The sequence below is a fragment of the Xiphias gladius genome, chromosome 10 (genome assembly GCF_016859285.1).
Source record: "Xiphias gladius isolate SHS-SW01 ecotype Sanya breed wild chromosome 10, ASM1685928v1, whole genome shotgun sequence".
NCBI classification, from domain to species: domain Eukaryota; kingdom Metazoa; phylum Chordata; class Actinopteri; order Istiophoriformes; family Xiphiidae; genus Xiphias; species Xiphias gladius.
In genome coordinates, this window is record NC_053409.1 from 17,619,990 (window position 1) to 17,642,998 (window position 23,009).

The following is a 23,009-nucleotide window of genomic DNA, read 5'->3' on the forward strand; positions in this document are numbered from 1 at the left end:
CATGGACGGGTCACAGCCGCTGCCCGTCCGCGGTTTGGAGCATCTACAGATCTGTTCCGTTTGCCAGGACAGCGACCGAACCAGAAGTGCTGGCCATGTCCCGTCCTCTGCGCTGCATGCAGAGAAAATAATTTATGAAGAGTCGTTCGGGGCACTTATCGGAGTGTGGTTGGATGTCACACGTTACATTAACTTAGACGCAGTTTTAATACTGAAGCAAGCGAAGTGTTTTTGCTGCCGAAGGATAAAACTAATTGGCTTGTTATGTCAGCGGGTGTTCGTGGCTGCTGTTGACAAGTCCAGAGTTCATCAATGCAGGTAGAGCTGAGGGAGCTAATGCTGTTGCCTTGTTAATTGTGCCTTTGGGCATCGCTAACCTGCACTGTATTTGGTAACGCAAAGTGAGCGTAGCGTATGCGACCGTTACTGTATTTTTTGACGCGACTTCCGCATACAGTGCCGTCATTCAGCGTAACATCGTAGCTCTCGCTGTCTTTCTCACAGCCGGATTAACCTCATAGGGGGCCCAGGGGCAGAAATTTGTCGTTGGGCCCCTTCTGACCCCCACTGTACGTTGCAGTTTTTGATGGTTTTCCCCGGGCACCCAGAAACAAACCAGTACTCTGCTCTAAAATTAATAAGTTTGATAATTTGATCATTGTTTAATTGAAAAAAAATGCCAAATGCCACCTCTGAACTTCGCATATTTGCTAGTGTCTCTAGTTTTCCATGATAATAAACTCAACATCTTTATATTTTTGACAGCTGCTCCTACAAAACAAGAAATTGGAATATGTCAACTTGGGCTTCAGGGAAAAATGATGAACATTTTTCACTATTTTCTGACTTTTAAAACACTGAACAGTCAGTTGATTATTAAACAAAATAACTGTCAGATGTATTGATAATGAAAATAATTGTTGGTTACAGCGTACTCCCATGATGGAATAATACAATCTCGTCCAAGTTTTTCTGTAAGGCAGTGACCTGACACACAGAGGAAAAACTTGGAACAGTTTGATAAAACAGAACTTTACATCAAATGAGCAACAAATATAAACTAAAACAATTTACGCCTTAAAACTAAGGACATTAATCGGCTGCTATTTTTTTCTGCTTTTCGTTGCCTTACATTGTAGTAAACTGAACTACAGCTGCATCAATTAGCCGATCAATCAGTTATTCGCTCAACAGAAAATTAATCTTTCAATGTTTCGCAGATTATTTCTGCTGCTTTTCCTTGGCTTAACATTATAGTTATTTAAATGTATTTGGAATTGGACTTCTGCTCAGACAAAACAACATGTGAAGACATAACTTTGGACTATGGGAAATTTTGATGGGCATTTTTCACAATTGTCTGACCTTTTCTAGACCAAACAACTAGGTGATTAATTGTGACAATAGTTGGCAGAATAATTGATATATATCCTTTGTTTCTTCAAACCTCCAGGCTGAACAAAAAACTCACTGACCGAGTTTCAATGGCATCCTCTCCAACAACAGTCCCTCACTGCTGTCTCAACAATGAACTGTGGAAAGCCTCAAGCACAGACTAAAGAATGGCAAGGTTTAGGCGCAAATCTTGCATCACATTAATTGCTTTGGTGTTGCTTTTCCTCATCATAACAGTGGTCTTGAAAGCACTCACACGAGAGGACGCTCCGTTCAGCAGCGCTGCAGGGGTCAAGTTTTTTCCTGACAGAAAGAATGACAATCAGATCCTGGAAGAAAACAAAAATAAACCCGACCAGATCAAAGTGAATGACCCTCCAAAGTCAGACAAAGATGAGGAACTGGAGGCCACACTGAGGAAGTTTCCTCCCCCAAATTACTATCTCCATGCCTTCTACTACACATGGTATGGGAACCCTAAGTTTGATGGCAAATATGTCCACTGGGACCATCCGCAGCTACCACACTGGGACTTTAAGGTGGCTCAGGGGTATCCACAAGGGAGACACAGCCCACCTGATGACATTGGGTCCAACTTTTACCCCTCTCTAGGAGCTTACAGTTCCAGGGACCCCTCCATTATAGAGGCTCATATGAAGCAACTACGTACAGCAGCTATTGGTAAGAGAGGAATTAGCCTGAATTGGCCTGAATTTCACTCCAAGGCTGGACAGTAATTCAATATTGTCGCTTGTCTTTCTCCAGTTAAACCATTTTGTGATGAAATCATGATACTCTGATATTAGGGAAGGGCTTCGCAATATGGTTTATCACATGCTGACCTGATTCAGTGGACTAGGTATTGATTAGACGCATCCACATTAAATACAGTATCTTCATCATAATCATGATAAATGGGGGGGGGGGTTTGAATCACTGGTGATTTGTGTATCCCTATTGAAATCAATAACGGCAATATTATAAGGAATATTTTCCTGTACAATACAATATATTACCATATTGCACGTGTATGTAAATCAAGCCAATCTTCAATGCAACAAACTGTTTTCCACTGTTGGTTGAAACATATAAAACAAAACTTAAATAGCTAATTTTATTCATGTTTGATCACAGTTTACCTGGAATCATTAGTTTGGATAATAGAGTTTTTTAAAACCGTAACATGACGGGATCATACCATAAAACGATTCAACTACATACGTCGATAAGCAATAATATTGACTCATCACCCAGCCCCTTGGTACTTAATTCAGTCATTATAATCAGTAAATTATTTTAAAAACTTTTAACTTTGCAGATTTTTTGTTACATATGGTGTTTTTTTGGACATCACACTTTATAGGAGCCAAATATTCAGACAAAATGTCACTTTTTTATTAGCTTAACTTATTTTTGTTTGGTTAAATAAACTGATAATTTAATTTGTGATTCAACATACCTAATCCATATATTGACATACATTGATATCAAAAACCCATGATTGTCGGCATGTTCATTTCTGCCATTGTGTCACCCCTTCTGCATTAGTAACATTTAATATCAATATCATATATTTTTTTTCCTAATATTAATGAAAAAGTAGTGTTTTCCTTCGTGCAGAGTTAATGTTTGACCCTTAAATGTGTTTATTCCCAGGTGTCATTGCTGTTTCCTGGTATCCTCCTAATTTGAAGGATGACAACGGTGAGCCAACAGATGACATTGTGCCTTTGCTGCTGGAAGTGGCACAGAAATACCATATTAAGGTCTGTATGAAGATAGCAGCGAGTTTTATAACCATTTGGTTTGTAAGCAGCAGTCAGTAGCTGACTAAATGTTCGATGTACCGAGTTTGATCTACATCTATAATATTCAAAAGGTTAAGACAAAAATTAATGTAGGTAAGAATGTTTGTGCTGCCAATCTTTATGTGGCTGTAATTTCTGTGTTTACAGGTTGCTTTTCATATTGAACCATACAAAGGGAGAGATGAAGTCAATATGTTCTCTAATGTCAAATACATCATAGAGAAGTGAGTAGCGATGTGTTCTTCAGTTTTGTCAGTTTCGTGATCTTACACTCTCTCAGGGAATCATTCTGTCACCACTCATTGCATTAATCAATAATTATCATGTTTGCGTCAGTCTCTTAATTCCTGTGACATTTTCCTGTCGCTTGTTGTTTATCTGACAACTCTTCTCCTCAGATATGGAGAGCACCCTGCTTTCTTCAAGTACCGGACGAACACTGGCAAGCTTCTTCCACTCTTCTATGTGTATGACTCATATCTGATGAACTCGGAGCAGTGGGCCAAACTGCTAAAACACACAGAGAGTAACAGCATCAGGGAAACCCCATATGACGCCATCTTCATTGCCCTTCTGGTGGAGGAGAAACATAAGAGGGATATCCTGACAGCAGGTTTTGATGGCGTCTACACCTACTTTGCTACTAATGGGTTCTCCTATGGGTCCACTCAGCGGAACTGGGACTCTATTCAAGCGTTCTGCGAAGATAACAACCTGATATTCATCCCAAGTGTGGGCCCGGGGTATATTGACACAAGCATTCGACCCTGGAACTTCCAAAACACTCGAAACCGCATCAACGGCAAATACTATGAAACCTCGCTGAGTGCTGCATTAAAAGCCAGGCCTGATTTTATTTCTATAACATCTTTTAATGAATGGCACGAGGGGACTCAGATTGAAATGGCAATTCCCAAAACAAGCCAGACTGTGTATCTGGACTACCTGCCCAATAAACCTTTAATCTACCTGGAGATAACTCGCAAATGGGCTGCGATATTCGGTGGCGAGCGACGGAAGTGGCAGGAATGATCTGACGAGGGAATGAATGAAGAGCCATAGCAAATGTTTATTCGTGGTGGTATAAAATAGTTACATAAAAACTAAATTTCTAGTTGCAGAATGGACAACACAATGCAAATGATGAATAACTGTATTAGAAAAGCCAAATGATTTGCAAAGCCACAGGCAAGTGATCTACTTCCTTATCCTAATTTTGGCTGCAGTGCTGTATGTTCATTTTTACACTTGGGTGAATTATTGTTAATTTAACTGATGTCTTATTATTGCTTGTTTACACAGCCTTGCACATTTTGGGATTCATAACATTGTCAGCATGTTTTATCACTGTCTCCAACGTCCAACTAAAACTTTGCGTAGGCATGATTTGCCTCCCTGTAATCTGTGACTATATTAAACCTCAATAGAAATAAATAAAGTGCACCCTGGAAAAGAATGGGAAGACACAAGTAAACAAAGCAGTCTGGTAGTATAAAGCTGATGCCTCACTCTGTTTCCAACTCTGTCTCTCTCCAAAAACAAAACAAGAAAAAGCACTACTGAAATCTTGATATTTCAAAGGTATGTCAATCTTAATCGTGAGATTAATCACAGTAATGCAAACGATAGAGGGATGGCAGGACAACAGTGAATGAAACAGGCAGAAACAGGCTCCGTGACAGTGGAGGGTAAAATCAGGATAATTTTTATCCCTGGAATACTTTGCCTTTTCATTAATGGTGCATACCTGGTAAATGTTGTAAATGTTGTCATGGTGACATTGTGGTCAAAATGATGCATCTGGCCGCTTGCGTTACTTAAAACAACTGACCCCTCTGATTATATGTTCGGAGCCCCCTTACTGCCTTAATTGTCATATTCAGCTTCTTGTCACTTTTATGAGATGAAGATCCAGTTTATGTCACTTATATAAGGCCACTTAAACTGTCAGAAATATAAGCTTATTTAAAGGGCACTTCAGTGATTTGATCAGCTTACTTGTCATGGTCAGTACTACTCGGCCTGTGAAAACAGTTGCAGCTTTCTTAAACGTTTCCTGTGGAGTTTTCTTTTAAAGAAACAGAAGTCATGTTTATATTCACTGTTTCCATGGAGCATTATGTGTGTCCTTGATACATACCAAATATGTTGTATTCATTTCCTTCATCATGAAACATTTGCAATAAACAATGGATCGTACCATTCCCGTATTGCAACTTCAATTACTGGGTGATCGGATCGAAAACAGCCCCGCGTAAAATAATGCTGTGAGACATGATTTTACTGCTCTGTAAAGTTATCACAGCAGCAGCTGTTTATCTGTTGTCTCGATGTTAGCGAGGTAAACAGCACAGATACGGGCGTCCATGTTGCAATGTAATCCACCAGGACGGTGCTGGAATGTATTTGATTCGCCACCCCAGCGCTTCGCAGGATGACACTGCCTTTATATCTTTCGGAAAAAAAACGACATAACCCTGATGACATCATCAGGGTTCATTTCCCAGACTTAAAGGCACCCTGTGGAGTTTTTTTTTTTTTTTTTAACCTCTACTAGCGCTATTGAGCAGTTGTTTTTTTCAGAAGGTCTCCGTTTTTTTTGTCATGTGCACATGAACGAGGATTGCAAATGCACGCAGGTGACATGATACACATTCCTGTCAATGGTTTCACACTATTTCACTGATAGACAGGTGGCAGTAATGTGCCGAGAAACGCAGCAATGCGCCGTCAAAGGCGCATTGTCTCACAGCATTATTTTACGCGGGGCTGTTTTCGATCCGATCACCCAGTAATTGAAGTTGCAATACGGGAATGGCACGATCCATTGTTTATGGAGCATGACCCATACGAGGGACTAAAAGTCGGGATATCGCGGCCTCTGCAGCTTTGACTTTGAACATTCTTCTTTTTACGGAGTCTCTCGCAAGTGCCCTTCTTTATGGAGGAGCCGCACGAAATCACTAGAGGACCCCTTTAAATTATTAATTGATGAGCTAATAGACATTGATGGGCTAATAGACATACTCCTGATGTTGAAGGTTTAATTGTGGAAATAACCAAATAATTTATCCACCTTCTTTAGTGAGGCATTATTCGTTTGTTTAATATAGTATGTGGCCTATCAAAATTAGATGACAGTTATGTGAACATTGGAATGAACTGCCTTACTTTAGTGGTGCTGGTGCATTATCATCATTAACTGGCGGTCATAGTTCAGCCTGTGGTTTTGATGCTGCACCACTAAAAGGCGGCCATGTACCACATAGACCTCCTATTACTTTGTCATTTGGATAATCAGTTGTTACGGGCCAAGTGAGGTGGGGGGGGGGCTTTCGGTCCGTGAGTCCTCGCAGCAGAAACGATTCACCTTTTTATTCAAATGAGAACATTGAGCTGGTAATGGAAGTGTAATATGCATTAACGCGGAATCCCCCCCCCCAAACACACACACACACACACACACACACACACACACACACACACACTGGAGCTCCGCCACAGCCTGCAGCTGCATTGACGGTAAACAGAGCAAGGTAGCGCATGGGCAGCCAGCAGGGAATTATTCCACATCGCATCACATCCCTGAGTATACATGGCGTCCTCACACGACGAGCCATGATTTTTGTGTGCAGGCTGACGAGGTAGCCGCCAATTTCTTTTTCCTTTTTTCTTTCTTTCTTTCTTTCTGTTTTTTTTTTTTTTTTCTGCAGCCATCATTCTCTGCGACGGTGTGCAGCAGTAGGGCAGAGTGAGCGCACATTGCAACGATAGGTACCATCATTTTTTTTCGGGATCAAGACGATGGATATGGGCTCATCCGGATCTGTCCCTGCAGACACGGCGGACGGGCGCGATCTTTTTTTTGATTGCACACGCATCCACATCTTCCGTATGTTGCGAGGTGTTTGTGGAAAGGGTACGGACCTCTGGAGGAAATGAGAAGGGAGGTCTATTTTGACTCACGCCTGTCGAGATGGTGAGTGAAATGCACGGCTATTCCCCCCCCCCCCCCGGCGCCCCATGGCTGAGCAACATTACCTGGTTTTGACGGCGAATCCTCGCCAGCTAATTAGAAATGATCTCCGGTGCATTTCCATTTCCCTGGGCTGTTTAGTTTTACGTAGCACTTCTACATTTCTAATGCACATGGACAGTTTATACTTGAGTGAATATAAAGGGGTTTCTCCCATGAATGTGAGTTGTGTTTAAATTGCGCTCATCTGTGTTTGCAGCTCAAATACTGTACATTTTTTTTCCCCCCAGCATCATCCTCCACGATGTTATTCATATTCTGCGCGTTTCTGGTGCGCAAAAAGGGCTGTTGTGTCAGGCAACACATGAAATATTCCAGTGGCTATCCGGTATTCCCATCAACTTCACTGCAGTTTCACGCCGAAAGACAACCATTTTATACTGTGGGCTCCACTGTAGCATCACGTTTTAAAATGACCTTCAGTGCTCGGTGGCTGGAAATGAATTCTCACCTGGGATGGAGAGTCCTTTCGCAATCGGCGCTGTGGCTTTCCTGACAGAATGCACATAACTCAAAGTAAAAATCGAAAAACATACATATATATATATTTATAAATTTGCAGGGCATGAGCGCTTTCCTTTTGCCCTTTAGCCTACCTGTTACTGAAACCACATTCGATGCTTTACTGTGACTGATGCTTTCAAAATCTGTGCCTGCGTTTTTTCTCTGCCTCTCTCCGGTCATTTGCAACGTAGCAGACTACTCACCCATGCGATGCTCTTTCCGTGTCCCACATACATCGCAGCGCACTTGAGAACTATATCATTGTGAATGTGAATGAATGCCTGAGCTGCACACGTGTCTCACTCTGGTCGCATTTGTCCGTGCGGGGACGGAAGGGAGGGAGGGGAAATAACAACCGTGTGAGCCATGTTATCCTCTCATATGAAACACTCTGACCTCAGCCCCGTCACCATGGAGACACTATAACTTTACCACACGCTGCATATTTAATAGGCCCGATTTTGATCTTTGCACCACTGTGCACTTGTAAAGCAAAGAGCTTATCACTAGCGCTGACAGAAAGCGTGGCTCAATGGTGTAAGAGGATTTGCAGATCTGTGTACCTAAGTCAGAGATGATGGCATGGATGGAGGAGACGAAGGGGCACTGCCATACATAAGGCCAATATCATTCCCCATATGGCATATTGGACAGATGTTGTGAAGGATATATGCTTCAGTGATGCATGAAATAAACAAAATCATCCCTCAAGGTTTATTTCTGCAGTCAAACTGCTTGTATGGCCTCTTTATTCAACATGCAGGTGTGTTCCCCCATACAGCCGGAGAGTCTGGGGGCCTTTCTACTCTCCTCAGCCTTAAGATGGCAGCATTCTCATACAATACATGGTGTATGCCAAAAGCTAATAACAGCTGTAAGCTTATGTCAATGTTTAACTGACAAATTTGAAACAACATCCATGATTAACTGGCAATCCTGCCATAACCTTAGTGTTTTTATTTTATTTTCCAGCTTAGTTGAAAGACTTGTTTGTGGAGATGAAGCTTTTTTTTTTCTGCATGCTGGCTGCATAAAACCTCCACACATGCATGCTTTCTTTGTGGCGGTTTGTTTTTTTTCCCTTCTCCAAGCCCTAATTGATTCTCTCTGATTCTCTCTCTCTCTGCTCATGCAAAGGAGGCATCATTAAGAGGACCTGTACATTCAAGATCAAACACACCTCATTAGATCATTAAGGATCATTATTATTCTGCGTAAAGCGAGAAGGCACCTCTTAGCTGTGACCGGCAAATTCTTTTTCCTATGAGCACTGAATCCCAACAAAGATTGATCCCACCGTCGACCAAATGTAGGAACTGCTCCGTCCGATTCCCACAACCTCTACTCTTGCTTGGATTTCAGCATTCCGTCAAATCCACCAGGTTTGTATTGTAATGTGAAATGCTTGTATTGTAATGTCCGAGGAGGCCACGCATTTTTCTTTACGAGTATTGATCTCATAGCAGGGTGTACACTCATAGATTATAGCAAGAATAGGAACACTGTGTTCACCCGCAGACGCTCACAAGTCAAGTGTGCTTAACTGAAGCGCAAATGACGCTCAGAGTCAATGATCCATTGTAATAGACATTATAAACAAATGGTGGTAATATGCAAGACCTTTACATTATTAGGTGATTAGGCCGACTGTTGTATCCTGTTGATCATGACTTGATTCATGCTTTTTTTTCCCTTTGGTTTGCCCTTTTCAGGACAGAGTATGCCATCTGCACCTTTTCACAGAATCCTACGACCCCTTCTGCTCGGCACGTTCATCCTGGGATGCTTTGTGACTCTGTTTTTGATGTATTTTAAACCATCCACCAGTTGGTTATCAGGTCCCGTAGAGTCAACAGTATCCACAGACCGGGTCAAGAACCTCTTCTCCTCCAAGAGCGATAAAAACGTGACCACCGTGCTGATCTGGCTCTGGCCCTTCGGACAAACCTACGACCTGAGTGTCTGCAGCTCTCTCTTCAACATCGAGGGCTGTTTTATCACAGCAGACAGAAACCTCTACAATAAGTCGGATGGGGTCATCATTCATCACCGAGACATCTGCACCGACCTGTCCAACCTGCCGCCGCTCCAGCGACCATCCTTCCAGAAGTGGATATGGATGAACTTGGAGTCGCCGTCACACTCGTCCCAGCTGCCTGGGATCGAGAACCTGTTCAATCTGACTCTCAATTACCGTCAGGATGCTGACATTGAAGTGCCTTATGGGTCCATCGTAGCAGCGGAGGGCGAGGAGGACTTTGTCCCACCCAGCAAAAACAAGCTGATCTGCTGGATTGTGAGCAACTGGAACCAGGACCACGTGCGGGTGAAGTACTACAATGAGCTGTACAAACACATTGAGGTTCATGCGTATGGACAAGCCTTCGGGGAGTACATCTCTGACCAAGACTACTTCCCTACCATCGCCAGCTGTAAGTTCTACCTGGCTTTTGAGAACTCCATCCACAAGGACTACATTACTGAGAAACTGTACAACCCGCTCTCTGTGGGGACAGTGCCAGTGGTTCTCGGCCCACCCAGGCAGAACTACGAGAACTTTATCCAGGGAGACGCCTTCATCCACGTGGACGACTTCACCTCGCCCAAGGAGCTGGCCGATTACCTGCTGCTCCTGGACAAGAATGAGGAAATGTACCTCAGGTACTTTGAGTGGCGGCGGCACTTTAAAGTAAAGAAGGCCTATTTCTGGGCAGAGCACACATGCCTGGCCTGTGATTACCTGCGTAGGCACAAGGAGTATAAGGCATTCAATAGCCTTGACAAGTGGTACTGGGGCGGATAGTGCTTTGGAGGGCTATGCAGTGCTTGTTTGGTTGTTGAAAGCAGTGCTTTAAAATTTTTGTCCTTCGGTTGACATGAAGGTTCATTACTCTTCTGTCCAGAGCTCCTGAATGATGTTTTTCTATTGGTTCAGTGGCCGGGTGAGATGTCCATCTTGTTTTTTTTAATTTGCAAGCCAATTTTGCTAAGCCTTACTTTGCCTTTTTCATTACTCAGTTATTAATTATATTTATTTTTTATGAATTACAAATGCACTACATTTTTTATTATTTCAACCCATGTTTTGCTTAACATGACCACATTTGCTGCTATTTTTTTATGTTTTTGTTCTATTATTTAGTATGAATGCTTGATTGTACGAATGTTCCTTTAATACAGATAATATTAGTGACGCAAGGTTGTAGTTTTTTCTTCAAATATCACCTTCTCATGAAGTGGCACACAGCAGACCTTGCAATAGTGTTGGCTGCAGAAGGAGACTGACATAAAAGTGAAAATATTTATGTAATATTTATTCAAGTGAGGCATTATATGATAAAAACAATCTCATCTGTGCTAGTGATGCAGTCACCTATGCAGTGTTTACTGAACTCTAATGTGAAAGTAGTTCAATTGTGTCACGTACATATTGTGTGTTTTGGAATTATGTAGCTTTGTTTTTTTTTTCCATTTTTTTGTAAGTTTTGCATTTGCACTGCTAATCCAACTGCTACCTATCTTTACATATGTACAGTAAGACAGATGGTCATCGTATTTTGTGGTTGTTGATGGCATATGGCGATCATTACCCTAGTAGTCTCCGACAGCAGATGTGACTCTGCTCTGTGAGAGTGAGGTTACTATTTTAATCATGTTGTGAATTGTTTGTTGTCACATGTACTGTGTCACAGTGCAGTTGGATCCCATTCGGATGATGATAGTACGGTACAGAGCCATTGTACTGTAATGTGGAACTCCCACTCAACTCATTATGTTGCATTCTGATTTGATCCACGAAAGTCTGTAATTTTTAACTGAATACAGTGACATGAGGAGCACAAGTGTAACACATAACTGAATCATGTTATTAAGCTATTTTTCCGTGTGTACTGTACTCTCATCGCACAAATTGACCTTAAATATTAATAGTGATATTTTCAACTATTTCCAGCATTAAACCAGATCACACCAGGTGAGATCTGCCCACATGTTTGAGACCTGTGAAATGTGAAAAATGTGAGAGGTTGACGGTAACATGGTAGTTTATCCATGTTTCTGTCTTTGAATCATCACACTACAGTGTTGTTTGGGGAGTTGGCAGTTGCATGTGAAAGATATTTTTCTGTATATTTTTATTTTTTTTGTTTACACTCCTGTTCACAGCACTACACCACTCAAGATCACAATACAAAAAGACAGCTCTTTATCTGTAGATATCACACCACTTATAAATTTCCTCAGAACAGCTATTTCACTGAACAATGCATCTCAACGGCACTCAGCAGCTATTGACATGATGGTGAAGTTTCTACAGAAGTACTGTGTAAAACCATGTCAACATTTTATGCAAGATAAGCCGGTGGCTTCTTGGTCAGAAAACTCAAAAACATGTGTCAGGTTATTATCATTTTGATATTTCTTCACTGTCAAAGGGACCATTGATGTAAATGATGATGAATTCAATTATTTTTCTTATGGAATATGGTTTGAAATGCCATATCAAAACCTGTATATAAACCTTGTTGTAAACCGAATCATCATCTCGATCAAAACAACCCACCAGTGCAGATCATTCCTGTATGTGAACCACACTGAGGGAGCTCCTGCAGTGTTTGCATTCATGGGGAAAAGAAACAGTCTGTTGTATATATTTTTAATGTTCAAATCTCTTTATAACATGCAAGTGTTGTCAGGCAGTGAATGTGATTTCGCTGTACCTTTGTAAGTAATGCCGGTGCTTCAAGAGACTGTGAATCAAGATAAAAGGAGAGAGACGCTTGAAAAGGATAACCTGCGTCAGAGACAACGGTTTTAGTGTTGTAAGGTGGACGAATTCGTCAAGAGGGGCAATTTATACTGAAGATGTTCTTTTATTAGGCGGTAATCCTGTTGGCATGACCTAATTGAAAAAGTCATGCCAAAATGCAGCAAAGACATAGCACTTTTATTCATGTGGAGTTGTGTGACTCACTGTGCTGGTGGCTGTCTTAGACAGAGCTATTGTGAGTTTCGGAAACTGTCATCCAAGACCTTGGCCTGTCCCACAGATTAACTATGAAACTGCCACTCATGGTTTTCGTATTGTACAGTCCAATCTCACGTATGAAAACAAAGGTTTCTTGTCCAATGTGGATGGTGACTTTAAGGAACAAAAAATGTTTCTGTGTGTTGTCTGTCTCTTTCATCCTCTCTCCCTATCTCTCTTTTTTTTTTTTTTGCACAAAAACAAGCAAAAGGAGCTGTGGCTTCTCTGTACCCCTGTCTAAGTCTTTGAGTGTGTCACAGCACTAGAGAGTGAATCAGGATGTCTCTGGATACTGTCTGACCTGGCACTGATATTGCCGGAGTCCTTAAAAACACTGTATACCCAGTGGGATGAAATCTTCCTGTGTGGTTGAACATGACGATTTCTCCAGAAATGCTCATTTTTCTGCCAGTTCACTGAAATTATCAGTGAGTCAGTCAGTATAATATATAATTTTTTGCCAAATCAATGTATTTTGCCAAATGTTGTGTTTTAAATGTAGATGTCTGATAGTGTCAAAGAAAATAAAGATATGTATTAATGAGCAAACATGAATTAAGCACGCAGCATTTTTTGAAACAATCTTACACTGAAACAGTTTTTTCCAACAAAAAAACTGATTCCGTTGTTGCTCAGTTTAAACGTAACAGCAGATGGCTGATGGTTGTAGCTACATATTTACTGTACAAACGTGAAGGGGTATTGATCTTCTCATGCCTTGGCAAGAATTTAAGCGTCTTTTCCATATTGCCAAACTATTCCACTAAATTGGAGCATTTCACCAATTTTACATGGATCTTGTATGTTTATGTAAAAGTTTGAGTTCTTTGGGTTAGACAGAGTTTGTTGATGAGCATCATTTTACATGATGCCCCCTAATATGGTGTTCTTGTATCTATATCAAATGTAATTTCCACAGTTGATGCCCACAGTGTTCTACAGTGCCATCTAAAGCAGGCGGAGGTATAAATAGAAATCCAAAAGCCTTGATAAGTGATTGATGAGAGCGGGGAGAGTGTGTTGTGGTGGTTACGCCTCGATCCTCCGGCTGTTGTTAGTTACCCCATATCCGTGCTAGCTCTCTGGTATTTGCAGTCTTCTCCTCCACCATGCTGAAATGACACATCTTTGTCAACTGCCTCCACTAAACGCTGCAGGTCAAAGTGTGTGATAAGTCTGTGTGTGTTGCCGGGATCAGTGACACAAATGATCCATTGATGTCAGTCGAGGATTAATGTGAAAGTTCAGGTGGGGAGGTGGTGTCCCTCCAGTTTGCAGAACTTAAGACAGTGCCACAGAGGAGGTCATTGTCCGCAGTAGTGGATTTCATATTGGCTAAATACATTTCATTAAATACATTACAGAACATCACTCTATAGATAACATCTATTGTTTTTCAGGGAATAATTTGACATTTTGCGAAATGCACCTAGCAGAGCTTAGAAGAGTAGCTAGAGCCTGCAGCTATATTTATCTTAACTTACATCAAAGTCAGGAAAAGGGGGAGACTGCTAGCATGGCTATTCCATAAGGAAACAACCTTTAAAAACAACAATATGCCGTTTTACATTGGGTTATGTGGCACACAATTTCTTTATCGGGCACCAGTAATGTTTTGACTGGTGGCCTGACAGCATAGATGGGCAAATTGATTTTTATGCTTCAGTTTTTGTATGGATTAAACAAAAGAGATATTACCTGTTTAATTAATTATCAGGCAGCTGTAGACTACCTGCCTAGCAGGTGGAGCATTTAGCAGCTACACAGACAGATCCAGGAACCCTAAGGAGTTGGTAGAAGCCAAAAACAGAGCTAAAAGAGAGTGAACATCAGGCTCACATTCGCCAGGAGGCCAGAAACACGATTCTAACTGAATGATAATGTTGCTCTGTAACTGCTGGACGTGTAAATAAGCAACGGTTTGCTATCAAGTTTGTCTTATCGACTTAAAAGGTAATAATATGTACATGTTGTGTTCACAGCTTGTTTCTGCTGCTCCGAAGGGGCCAAAATATCGGTTATTGAAGGTTTGACGTAGAGCAGATTCTCATAAAAAATTTGCATTGCTAGTAACAAACATTTTACCAATTACCTTCCCTGTTATTTAAATTCCACATTTTGAATCCTAGTAGACAATTTAGAAAATGAACATCATGTTAGATTCCCACACATATTGATGACTGCTAGGCTTTTTGAATCATCTCAGAATCTGGAGCATTTTCAGTAAACTTAAGCCTGTTTATTTGTGTGGCAGTATTGCTGTAATGGAAAGTCTTTTAGGACAAGGCACTGAGGATGAAGTTATTATTCCTGGACAGTGTTCTTGAGAGGTGGAGAAAAAGGGAAGTCGACTTTTTGGGCTCTGAAGCTGTATGAGGTTTACAAGAAATTTTGATTTTTCCGTCACAGGTAGGTTAGCATTTCAGTTGTTTTGCTTTTGAATGCGATCTCTGTTCTTCCCACTGTGAATAATTGATCATTATCTGACTAATCCAACACACACACAAGTTCTAGGTGTAAAGTCCTTATTTAGGCCATATATTGAAGTATATTTGTGCTCTGACTTGCTGCTGCTGGTGCCAAGAGGTAATCAGCAGTTTCATCTACACAGTTAATCCAAATACCACAAAATCTGTGGGGTGGGAGGAGGCTAGGGATCGAACAGAAGAACATTTTAATGGGTTTTGCATTCCTGGGAGGAGACAACTTTCTCTCCTCTTCTGCAATAAGATCATATGTCTGGCTCTCTGACAATCTCGTAACCCACTCATACCATGACTCACTTTAGTGAGAACAGGGGGAGTCTGGGGGCAGAGTTAGTGGAAGCACTCGCAGGGCCTCCCTGAAGGGGTGTAAGGTTTTGCAAGATTGTGGACTGAGTAGATTGTATCTCCTTGACCCCTGGCAACCCCCTATGTGGCTATCCTGTTCAGTCTAAAACGCTAGGTTGAAAGCCAGCTCTGCACCTCACAGATGAGAGCAGAGGCCTGCTCAAAGGGCTAGGTTTGTGAGTCCTCTCACTAACTATTAGAGTCGCCCCTCTTCTCAACCTAATGGATTCCACTTATGCTGTCATCACCATGCCAACCAGCTGTCAACTCTGGAGCGGCGAAGCTTTTGTGCCTCAGTGAAATGCAACTGTGTCGTGTTCATCTGTCTCAGTCTACAAAAAGTCACCACCTCAAAGGAGCCACCAAAGCAAATTCTCCTCTTCTTCTCTGAGACCATTTGATTAGGAGGGGGAAAAAACAGCCACTGACACCTTATTGTAAAGCCTGAATACATTAAGATAAGAGGACACCCGAGTTCAGGTCAGATAAAGGCCTATTTATTGTGGCTAGACAGGCCGCATACGAAATCTGTTGGCAGCTGCTCACTAGTTGACTTCAGAGGATTAAACAGGCAAAAGGAATATGCAAGATCAGCAAGCTTTTTGCTCTGCAGCGCTAGCACTGTCTGGTGTAGAAGTTAATAATCCAAGAGACAAAGACCAGCACCTGTTATCTACCACATACAAATCTGAGCGGTTATAACAAAATTACAAACACGCATGCATGAATGCGGATTAATGCTGGCAATATAAACATCATATACAATAACCTCTGCTTTAATATTCAGTGAATACCGCCATCTGTTGACATGCAGTTTATTTTTCCTGATTTTCATATTATGCCAGCACACACTAAGAGAAATAATAGTGTTTGTTTGCTGTGAATATGGGTCACCTCCACCCTGGGATGATGTCACATGATGACAGACATACTGTGCAGGAATGCAACAAAGATTAGACGCTTTTCAGAGGCAATCACTATATTTGTCCTACAGTTGTTTCCGGGTTTATTTAAGGTCTGCATCGCTTTGTGATTTGCAGCCGCTGCTCTGGACACCAGCAGGGAGCAAGGATACAATACAGTGGGAATTTAATCCAGAGCAACAGATAACTCAGTGTAATCCGGTAGATCCGCCTACTTAGAAATAAGAAGAACCTGAAGGATGGCATGGCTTCAAATCAGAAACCTTTCCTACACCCAAAGTCCTGATGTGATGTTGTTATTTTGTGCTGAAATGCTTACATAACATTCATCTTGTAGGTCAAGAATTACATAGCCTTCCATTATTCCTCAGAGGTTTGTAGATACCACCTACATACACAGCAGAACCATGTTCAAACATCATCTCTTGATCCGAAAATGGATTGCACCTTATACATTTATTACTAGAGTGTAATTCTAGATACACATTTTTTTTTACAAGGGGTGGTACTGAAGCAAATATAGAGAGAAGACAGAGGGGAAGAGAGTTCATCCAGACAGAGTTGCATTCCTCTCAGCCTGATCCCTGTCACTGACCTTCCTGTGTGTGTATACGAGGGATTAGGCCTGTGGGCCGGGCTGGTGGTCTTCCCATGCTATTTTTATGAAGATGTCCGCCCCTTGATCCTTTTGGGAAAATGATATGAGCACATGTTACAAGATTCAAATGTAATTAGTCGGCCGTCAGTCAAAGTTGCAGAAAAATTTGGATTGTTATCCAGGTGGAAAATTTGGATTTGTACTGTTTCAGAAATGCATTTTTGACACCTACAACTTAGCATTGACTTAGCATGGCTGACTGAAAATACACCCAGACAAACATGAAGCACTTGAAAATATATGTTGTGTTGTGATGATATGAGCATGGTATCATAGCTCTGGAACTTTTATTCCACACACTAAGAGTGGATTTTTAAAGAAGTTACAAGAGTAGGGCTAGCAACAAGATGGTCACCATCAAGCTGTCATTTCTGCTCCTCCGCCTTTATTATGCTGTGGATGGATTGAACATCCACAGGCACGCAGCTTCCCCCTTCTGAAGTGCTGCCAAGGTGCTCTCAATAGCCATTGAGAGGTCCTGGCACTATAGTTCAGTACCTGGCAACCACAAAGCTGCTGGCGCCTACCTCTCATAAGCCATCTGCAACTGCTTGTGTGTGTAGCAGCCACTGACAAGAGCCACGAGTGTGTCCAGACACGTCACGGCATCCAAATGGCCAACTATCTCTGCTGTGGCACCAATATCCAAACTGATATAATGTATGAAAAATTAAAAAGATTTTGCATCTTCAAGCTTAAATCTCATCTTTTACTGATGTGTATTTATTTGAAATTGATCAAACTGTTGGGCATTGTCAGATGAATAGAAGACTGTCATGTTTCCCAACAATAATCTATCTTCTGGTCATCAAACTGCGTTTGTCATTGCTTTCCCATATTTTTGGGATAAAGGAACAATGATTAAATCAGTTCAAAGGTGTAGTGAACTGTGCACCATTAGCTCCCTTAAAAGGTGCAGAATGATGCAGTGGAGCATGTCCATTCTCTCCAGAGATTACCGCTAATAAGAGGGCCAGTATTTATAGAAGATCCCCCCCAGTGGATACCCCTAATCCTGCCTCACCCGTTTTCATCCCTGCCCTATCCCAGTGCCTGGACTGCTCTCTCTCTCTGCAGCCCCCAGCTTCAGCCTCATCCTCGACCCATATCAACTGAGGTAGAGACTTTCTTATTACAACACTGCTTTTTTCTTCCAGATTCTTTTGAAAGAAGGGGAAAAATTGCTTGGTCTCTTTACTTGGTTGATGAGAGGGGTAAGAGATAGCCTGGGCTATTAATGGGCATTTTTCATCTTTCTAATTCTACTTTATTGTCCAATTTCCCTCCTCCTGCTCTCTTTGACCTGCAGCTAAGACAAGCAAACAACAATGTCCACCAGCGAGCGTTTCGACTGCCATTACTGCAAAGACTCCCTGCTGGGGAAGAAGTACATAATGAAAGAGGACACGCAATACTGCACTAAATGCTATGAGAACCTGTTTGCTAACTGCTGTGAGGGATGCTCTTTACCAATTGACTGTAACTGCAAGGTAAGGAAGCACCAGTGTTGCCCTGAGAGCAATGGCTTTGATGGCACCAATGTGTAAAATAAGAATAATTGTTATGTTTCTTTACATTATGATCTAAAGTGTTGAAACATTTGATGTATTTTGATCACATTTTGATTAATGTTGACCATATAAAACACCAACTTGTTATTGCTACTGTTGTTATTCCGACATGCTTCTAACCACGCACATTCCAAATAAATATTTTATGTTGCAGAATATACATAAGTGCAATAAATAATGTGTGAAATATCTACAGGACCTGTCCTATAAAGATCGCCACTGGCATGAGCAGTGTTTCATGTGTGCCAAGTGCAGCCGCTCTCTGGTGGAAAAGGCCTTTGCCACCAAGGATGATTTGTTGCTCTGCACTGAATGCTACGCCCATGATTATTCCTCCAAGTGCACCACCTGCAAGAAAACCATCATGCCAGGTACATTATCATACAGTGTCACATTTTTTGATCGCAATAAATGTAATTAAAAAAAAAAAATGCATTATTGAAACTGAAAGTTGATTCTGGATCTTGGGAATGTTAGTATGCAAAACTATCTCACCACCAGGTCCATTTAGTAGCTGTCCTATAGCTTTCAGTCAATCATTCTACTGCTGTTTCCAATTCAAGACAGAACTTTCAAACTTTCAAAAATGGAAATTTGAAGTTTTACAGCTCCATGGTATCTGGGCAAACTCTATCCTGTATGCTGAGGAAGACTGTTTGATACAATCGCAAGCTCCAGAACAGCTGCTGAATGACTAAATTGAATTATTTTCTTACTCATGTTGTTTCCCTTCTAGCATTTGTGGTCATTAAAGGATTAGATCGAGATTTTGGGACATGTTCTTTTTCTTGGTAGGGGTTATAAGAGGAGACTGATACCACTCTGTCATCTGTACAGTAAATATAAAGCCACCACCAGTAGTAGTTAGCTTAGCACAACGACTGCAAACAGGTGGACACAGCTAGCTGGCTCTGTCCAAAGGTAACAAAAGAAAGAAAGAAAGAAAGTTAATGAATCTTGACTTCTGGGCTAGACTAAGCCTCTAGACATCATTGGTTATTGTTTCTATTCTCAGTTTAATTATATGGTATTCGGACAATTTAATCAAATCTGGGATGTACTGTAAGTGAATTTAGGTTGGCATGAAATCCATATTATCAGTAATACAATAACTGTGGGTTATAGTCAAGCCAGCGATGATGATGATAACAGAAATGAAAGAAAATCATTTTGAAATTTGAGATTGAAAGTTCTTCTAAACCCTGGAAACACAAGTTGACTTTATCAGCAGACGGAGTTTGTCCAGTTGTCATGGAGTCTTACATTTGTATTTTTCTCAGCACTTTAAAGACTTCTCATCCATGTTGGCCTTTAAAGCTGCGATTGAGTGAAGTTGATTTTGAACATCTACAAATCCACGACAAATGGGCAAACGCCATCTGCCGGAGATGATTTGACTGAGAGCTCCAGAACAGCTACTAAACAGACCTTGTGGTTAAATTGTTTTGCCGGCTGCAGTTTCTAAAACCAAGAATGGACGTCCAATCTCAACCTTTAAGCAAACATAGATAAGCAGAAATGCTTAGAAAAATGCAAACTTAAAACTAAGAGGGATCACATGATACAATTGAAAGCTCACAGCCACTAAATGGACCCTGTGGTGAGATTGTTTCATCAGAAATAATAACTGCGTAGCAAAAACGGTAATGTAGTTATGGCGTATATATTGTTATATATGCAGAAGTGTAAAAATGAAAAAATAGAAAGCTTATATAAATAAAAATATAAATATATAAACACTAGACAGCAATGCAATTTCCTCCTATCTCCAAATTCTTTCCAAGATTATTAAGATTGCACCGTCCCTTGTCTACAGATAAAGCAGGACTATTTTGGGCTGCAGTGTGTTTCTGTCATGGAGGTACCATATGCTGACTAAGCTGCCTTCGTCCCCTGTGCCAGGTTCCCGCAAAATGGAATACAAGGGGAACAGCTGGCATGAGACCTGCTTCCTGTGCCACCGCTGCCAGCAGCCAATAGGAACCAAGTCCTTCATCCCCAAAGACACCGGCTACTTTTGTGTGTCCTGCTTCGAGAAGCAGTTTGCCTACCAGTGCTGTGCTTGTAAGAAGGTAGAGTTACAGCTGAGCGTTTTATATGTATTGACTGCTGCAGTCAATACCCCTGACTCTGGTCTTTTACTCACACTGTGGTTGTACAGCAAAGGGATGCATAGTGAGACGCATGTCTTTGTGTGTCTCTTTGTGTTTCTCTGTGTGTTTTGGGGTTACCTTTAGGCCATCACAACAGGTGGAGTGACCTACCAAGACAAGCCCTGGCACCGCGAGTGCTTCCTATGCATCGGCTGCAGAAAGCAGCTGTCGGGTCAGCGCTTCACCACCAGGGAAAACTACCCCTACTGCCTCGAATGCTTCAGCAACCTGTATGCAAAGAAGTGTGTGGGCTGCACCAAGCCCATCACCAGTGAGTCACTGGCTGTGCTCGTGTTTTCATTTACTCAGGCACCACTCATGCAGCTCTCCCGCTAATATTTAATGCCCTTATTTCCATTTGTCTAGGAACTGCCAGATAATCAAGGCGAGGATCTGGCAGTAACCTGCACATTATGTAAATGCATGGATCTGTGTTTTTAATTTGTGCAGGTCTGGCAGGGGCCAAGTACATCTCTTTCGAGGAGCGCCAGTGGCACAGCGAGTGTTTCAGCTGCATGCATTGCTCCATGTCGCTGGTGGGACGCGGCTTCCTCACCCAGCGCGACAACATCTTGTGCACTGACTGTGGCAGGGAGAAGTGACCTTTCCGTGAAGGGTCACAGCTTAATCCAAATAACAACAGGAGTTCCTATTCTGATGCTATAGATTCATGAATATTTCTTCTTAGCATGTCTGATGCATAAACAAAATCTGATGTAAAATGCTTATTTTGGTGTTATAAATGACCATTAGCTCTCTCACATTGCCCAAACACACACTGCACACACAAAAACTCCATAAAGATAAACGTGTATCTTTAAAGTTAGAGCGCCGCATGTGCCGTTGTTGATTAATGTTTTCTTTGTTTCTTATTTCCTCACATACTTTTACTTTTGACAAGGATAAAATGATGCTGTAAACATATTAGAGCTGATGGTGACTGGTCAGTTAATGGATCAGTCAACTGACAGAAAATTAATTCTATTTTGATAATTCATGAATTGTTTTTCAAATAAAAACCCCCAATATTTTTTGGTTCCAGCTTATCAGATAGAAGAGACCAGATAGGATTTGATTCTTTTGATTTTCTTATTTAACAATAAAATTAATATACTTTGGTTCTTGGGCTGTTGATCAGATAAAACAAACTTTAGAAAAAACTGACATTTTTCATTACTTTCTGACATTTTATAGACAAAAAGATTAATGGAGAAAATAATCAGCAGATTGTTTATTACTATAATTGTTAGTTGCAGCCCACTATTTCCCTATAAAAAAAGACAGACTCTCCTTATACATATATTTCTACTCTATGTTAAGTGTACATTTGTTATGATTGCCTAGATGATAAAAAATATGCACAGTGAGGAAATAAAAAAAATTGCATGATTTATGCTTCTCTCGTGAAATACTTTACATACTACAGGTTGTTCCAATAAAGACCTTTCTATGTATATCATGCTGAAATGGATATAATTTTAGGGCCTAATGTTGTCTATCCTAATGTGTTATTTGCTCCAATGATGCCATCCAGAGGAGAAATGTGCGTATGTATCTTTGTATGAAATTCCACTGGGAGCCCAGAAGACACAAAGTTCAGTATGACAAAAATAGCTGTGATGGTAGGTTTAAAATCCAGATCTTTTTATGACCATATTGTCCCTGTCAGTCATCCTTTAGACAATCATTGCTATAAAACAAACCTCTGCTGTGTTTCGGTTGCCTCTTGACCTCTTGGCACCCACCTCATGCATATTGTAAACAAACTGCAAGCTACCATATATGGTTTGATCAGCAGATCTCCTGCTCTCTAGTTGTCCATTATCCGCTGACCAAGGCCACCACTTTGGTCCACGCACAAGCCAAGAATACAAGTGACCGTAACTGTGGGCACCTCAAAATATCCGTCTTCTTTGCCATACCTAATATTTTGATACTTATAAAAGTTGGTTTTCTTGGTGAGGCAGCTGGATGAGTTGTGTAATGTCTGTCCTCACATGGCAGGATGAGCAGCGTAAAATGCTGACATAGATTTCCTGTGAGGATATAGTCACATGGGGAGTGGAAACTACTTTACATTTCATAAAGTTGTGGTGGATTCAAA

At 41.2% G+C, this 23,009-nt stretch overlaps 3 protein-coding genes across 3 annotated transcripts; all 3 read left to right on the forward strand.

The window, feature by feature from the left end:
• Positions 1-30: 30 nt before the first annotated feature.
• Positions 31-5,385, forward strand: manea (mannosidase, endo-alpha). Its single transcript, XM_040136339.1, has 5 exons — positions 31-318; positions 1,454-2,076; positions 3,052-3,161; positions 3,351-3,427; positions 3,602-5,385. Exons 2-5 carry the CDS (start codon positions 1,563-1,565, stop codon positions 4,233-4,235), a joined length of 1,335 nt encoding a protein of 444 aa, XP_039992273.1. The 5' UTR covers positions 31-318; positions 1,454-1,562; the 3' UTR covers positions 4,236-5,385.
• A 1,787-nt stretch (positions 5,386-7,172) lies between these two features.
• Positions 7,173-10,546, forward strand: fut9a (fucosyltransferase 9a). The gene is made up of 2 exons (XM_040137677.1): positions 7,173-7,182; positions 9,456-10,546. The coding sequence occupies exon 2, from the start codon at positions 9,464-9,466 to the stop codon at positions 10,544-10,546; it is 1,083 nt and encodes a 360-aa protein (XP_039993611.1). The 5' UTR covers positions 7,173-7,182; positions 9,456-9,463.
• A 7,963-nt stretch (positions 10,547-18,509) lies between these two features.
• fhl5 (four and a half LIM domains 5) lies at positions 18,510-21,507 on the forward strand. Its single transcript, XM_040137594.1, has 5 exons — positions 18,510-18,671; positions 18,949-19,123; positions 20,655-20,824; positions 20,990-21,176; positions 21,356-21,507. Exons 1-5 carry the CDS (start codon positions 18,510-18,512, stop codon positions 21,505-21,507), a joined length of 846 nt encoding a protein of 281 aa, XP_039993528.1.
• The last annotated feature ends 1,502 nt before the right edge of the window (positions 21,508-23,009 follow it).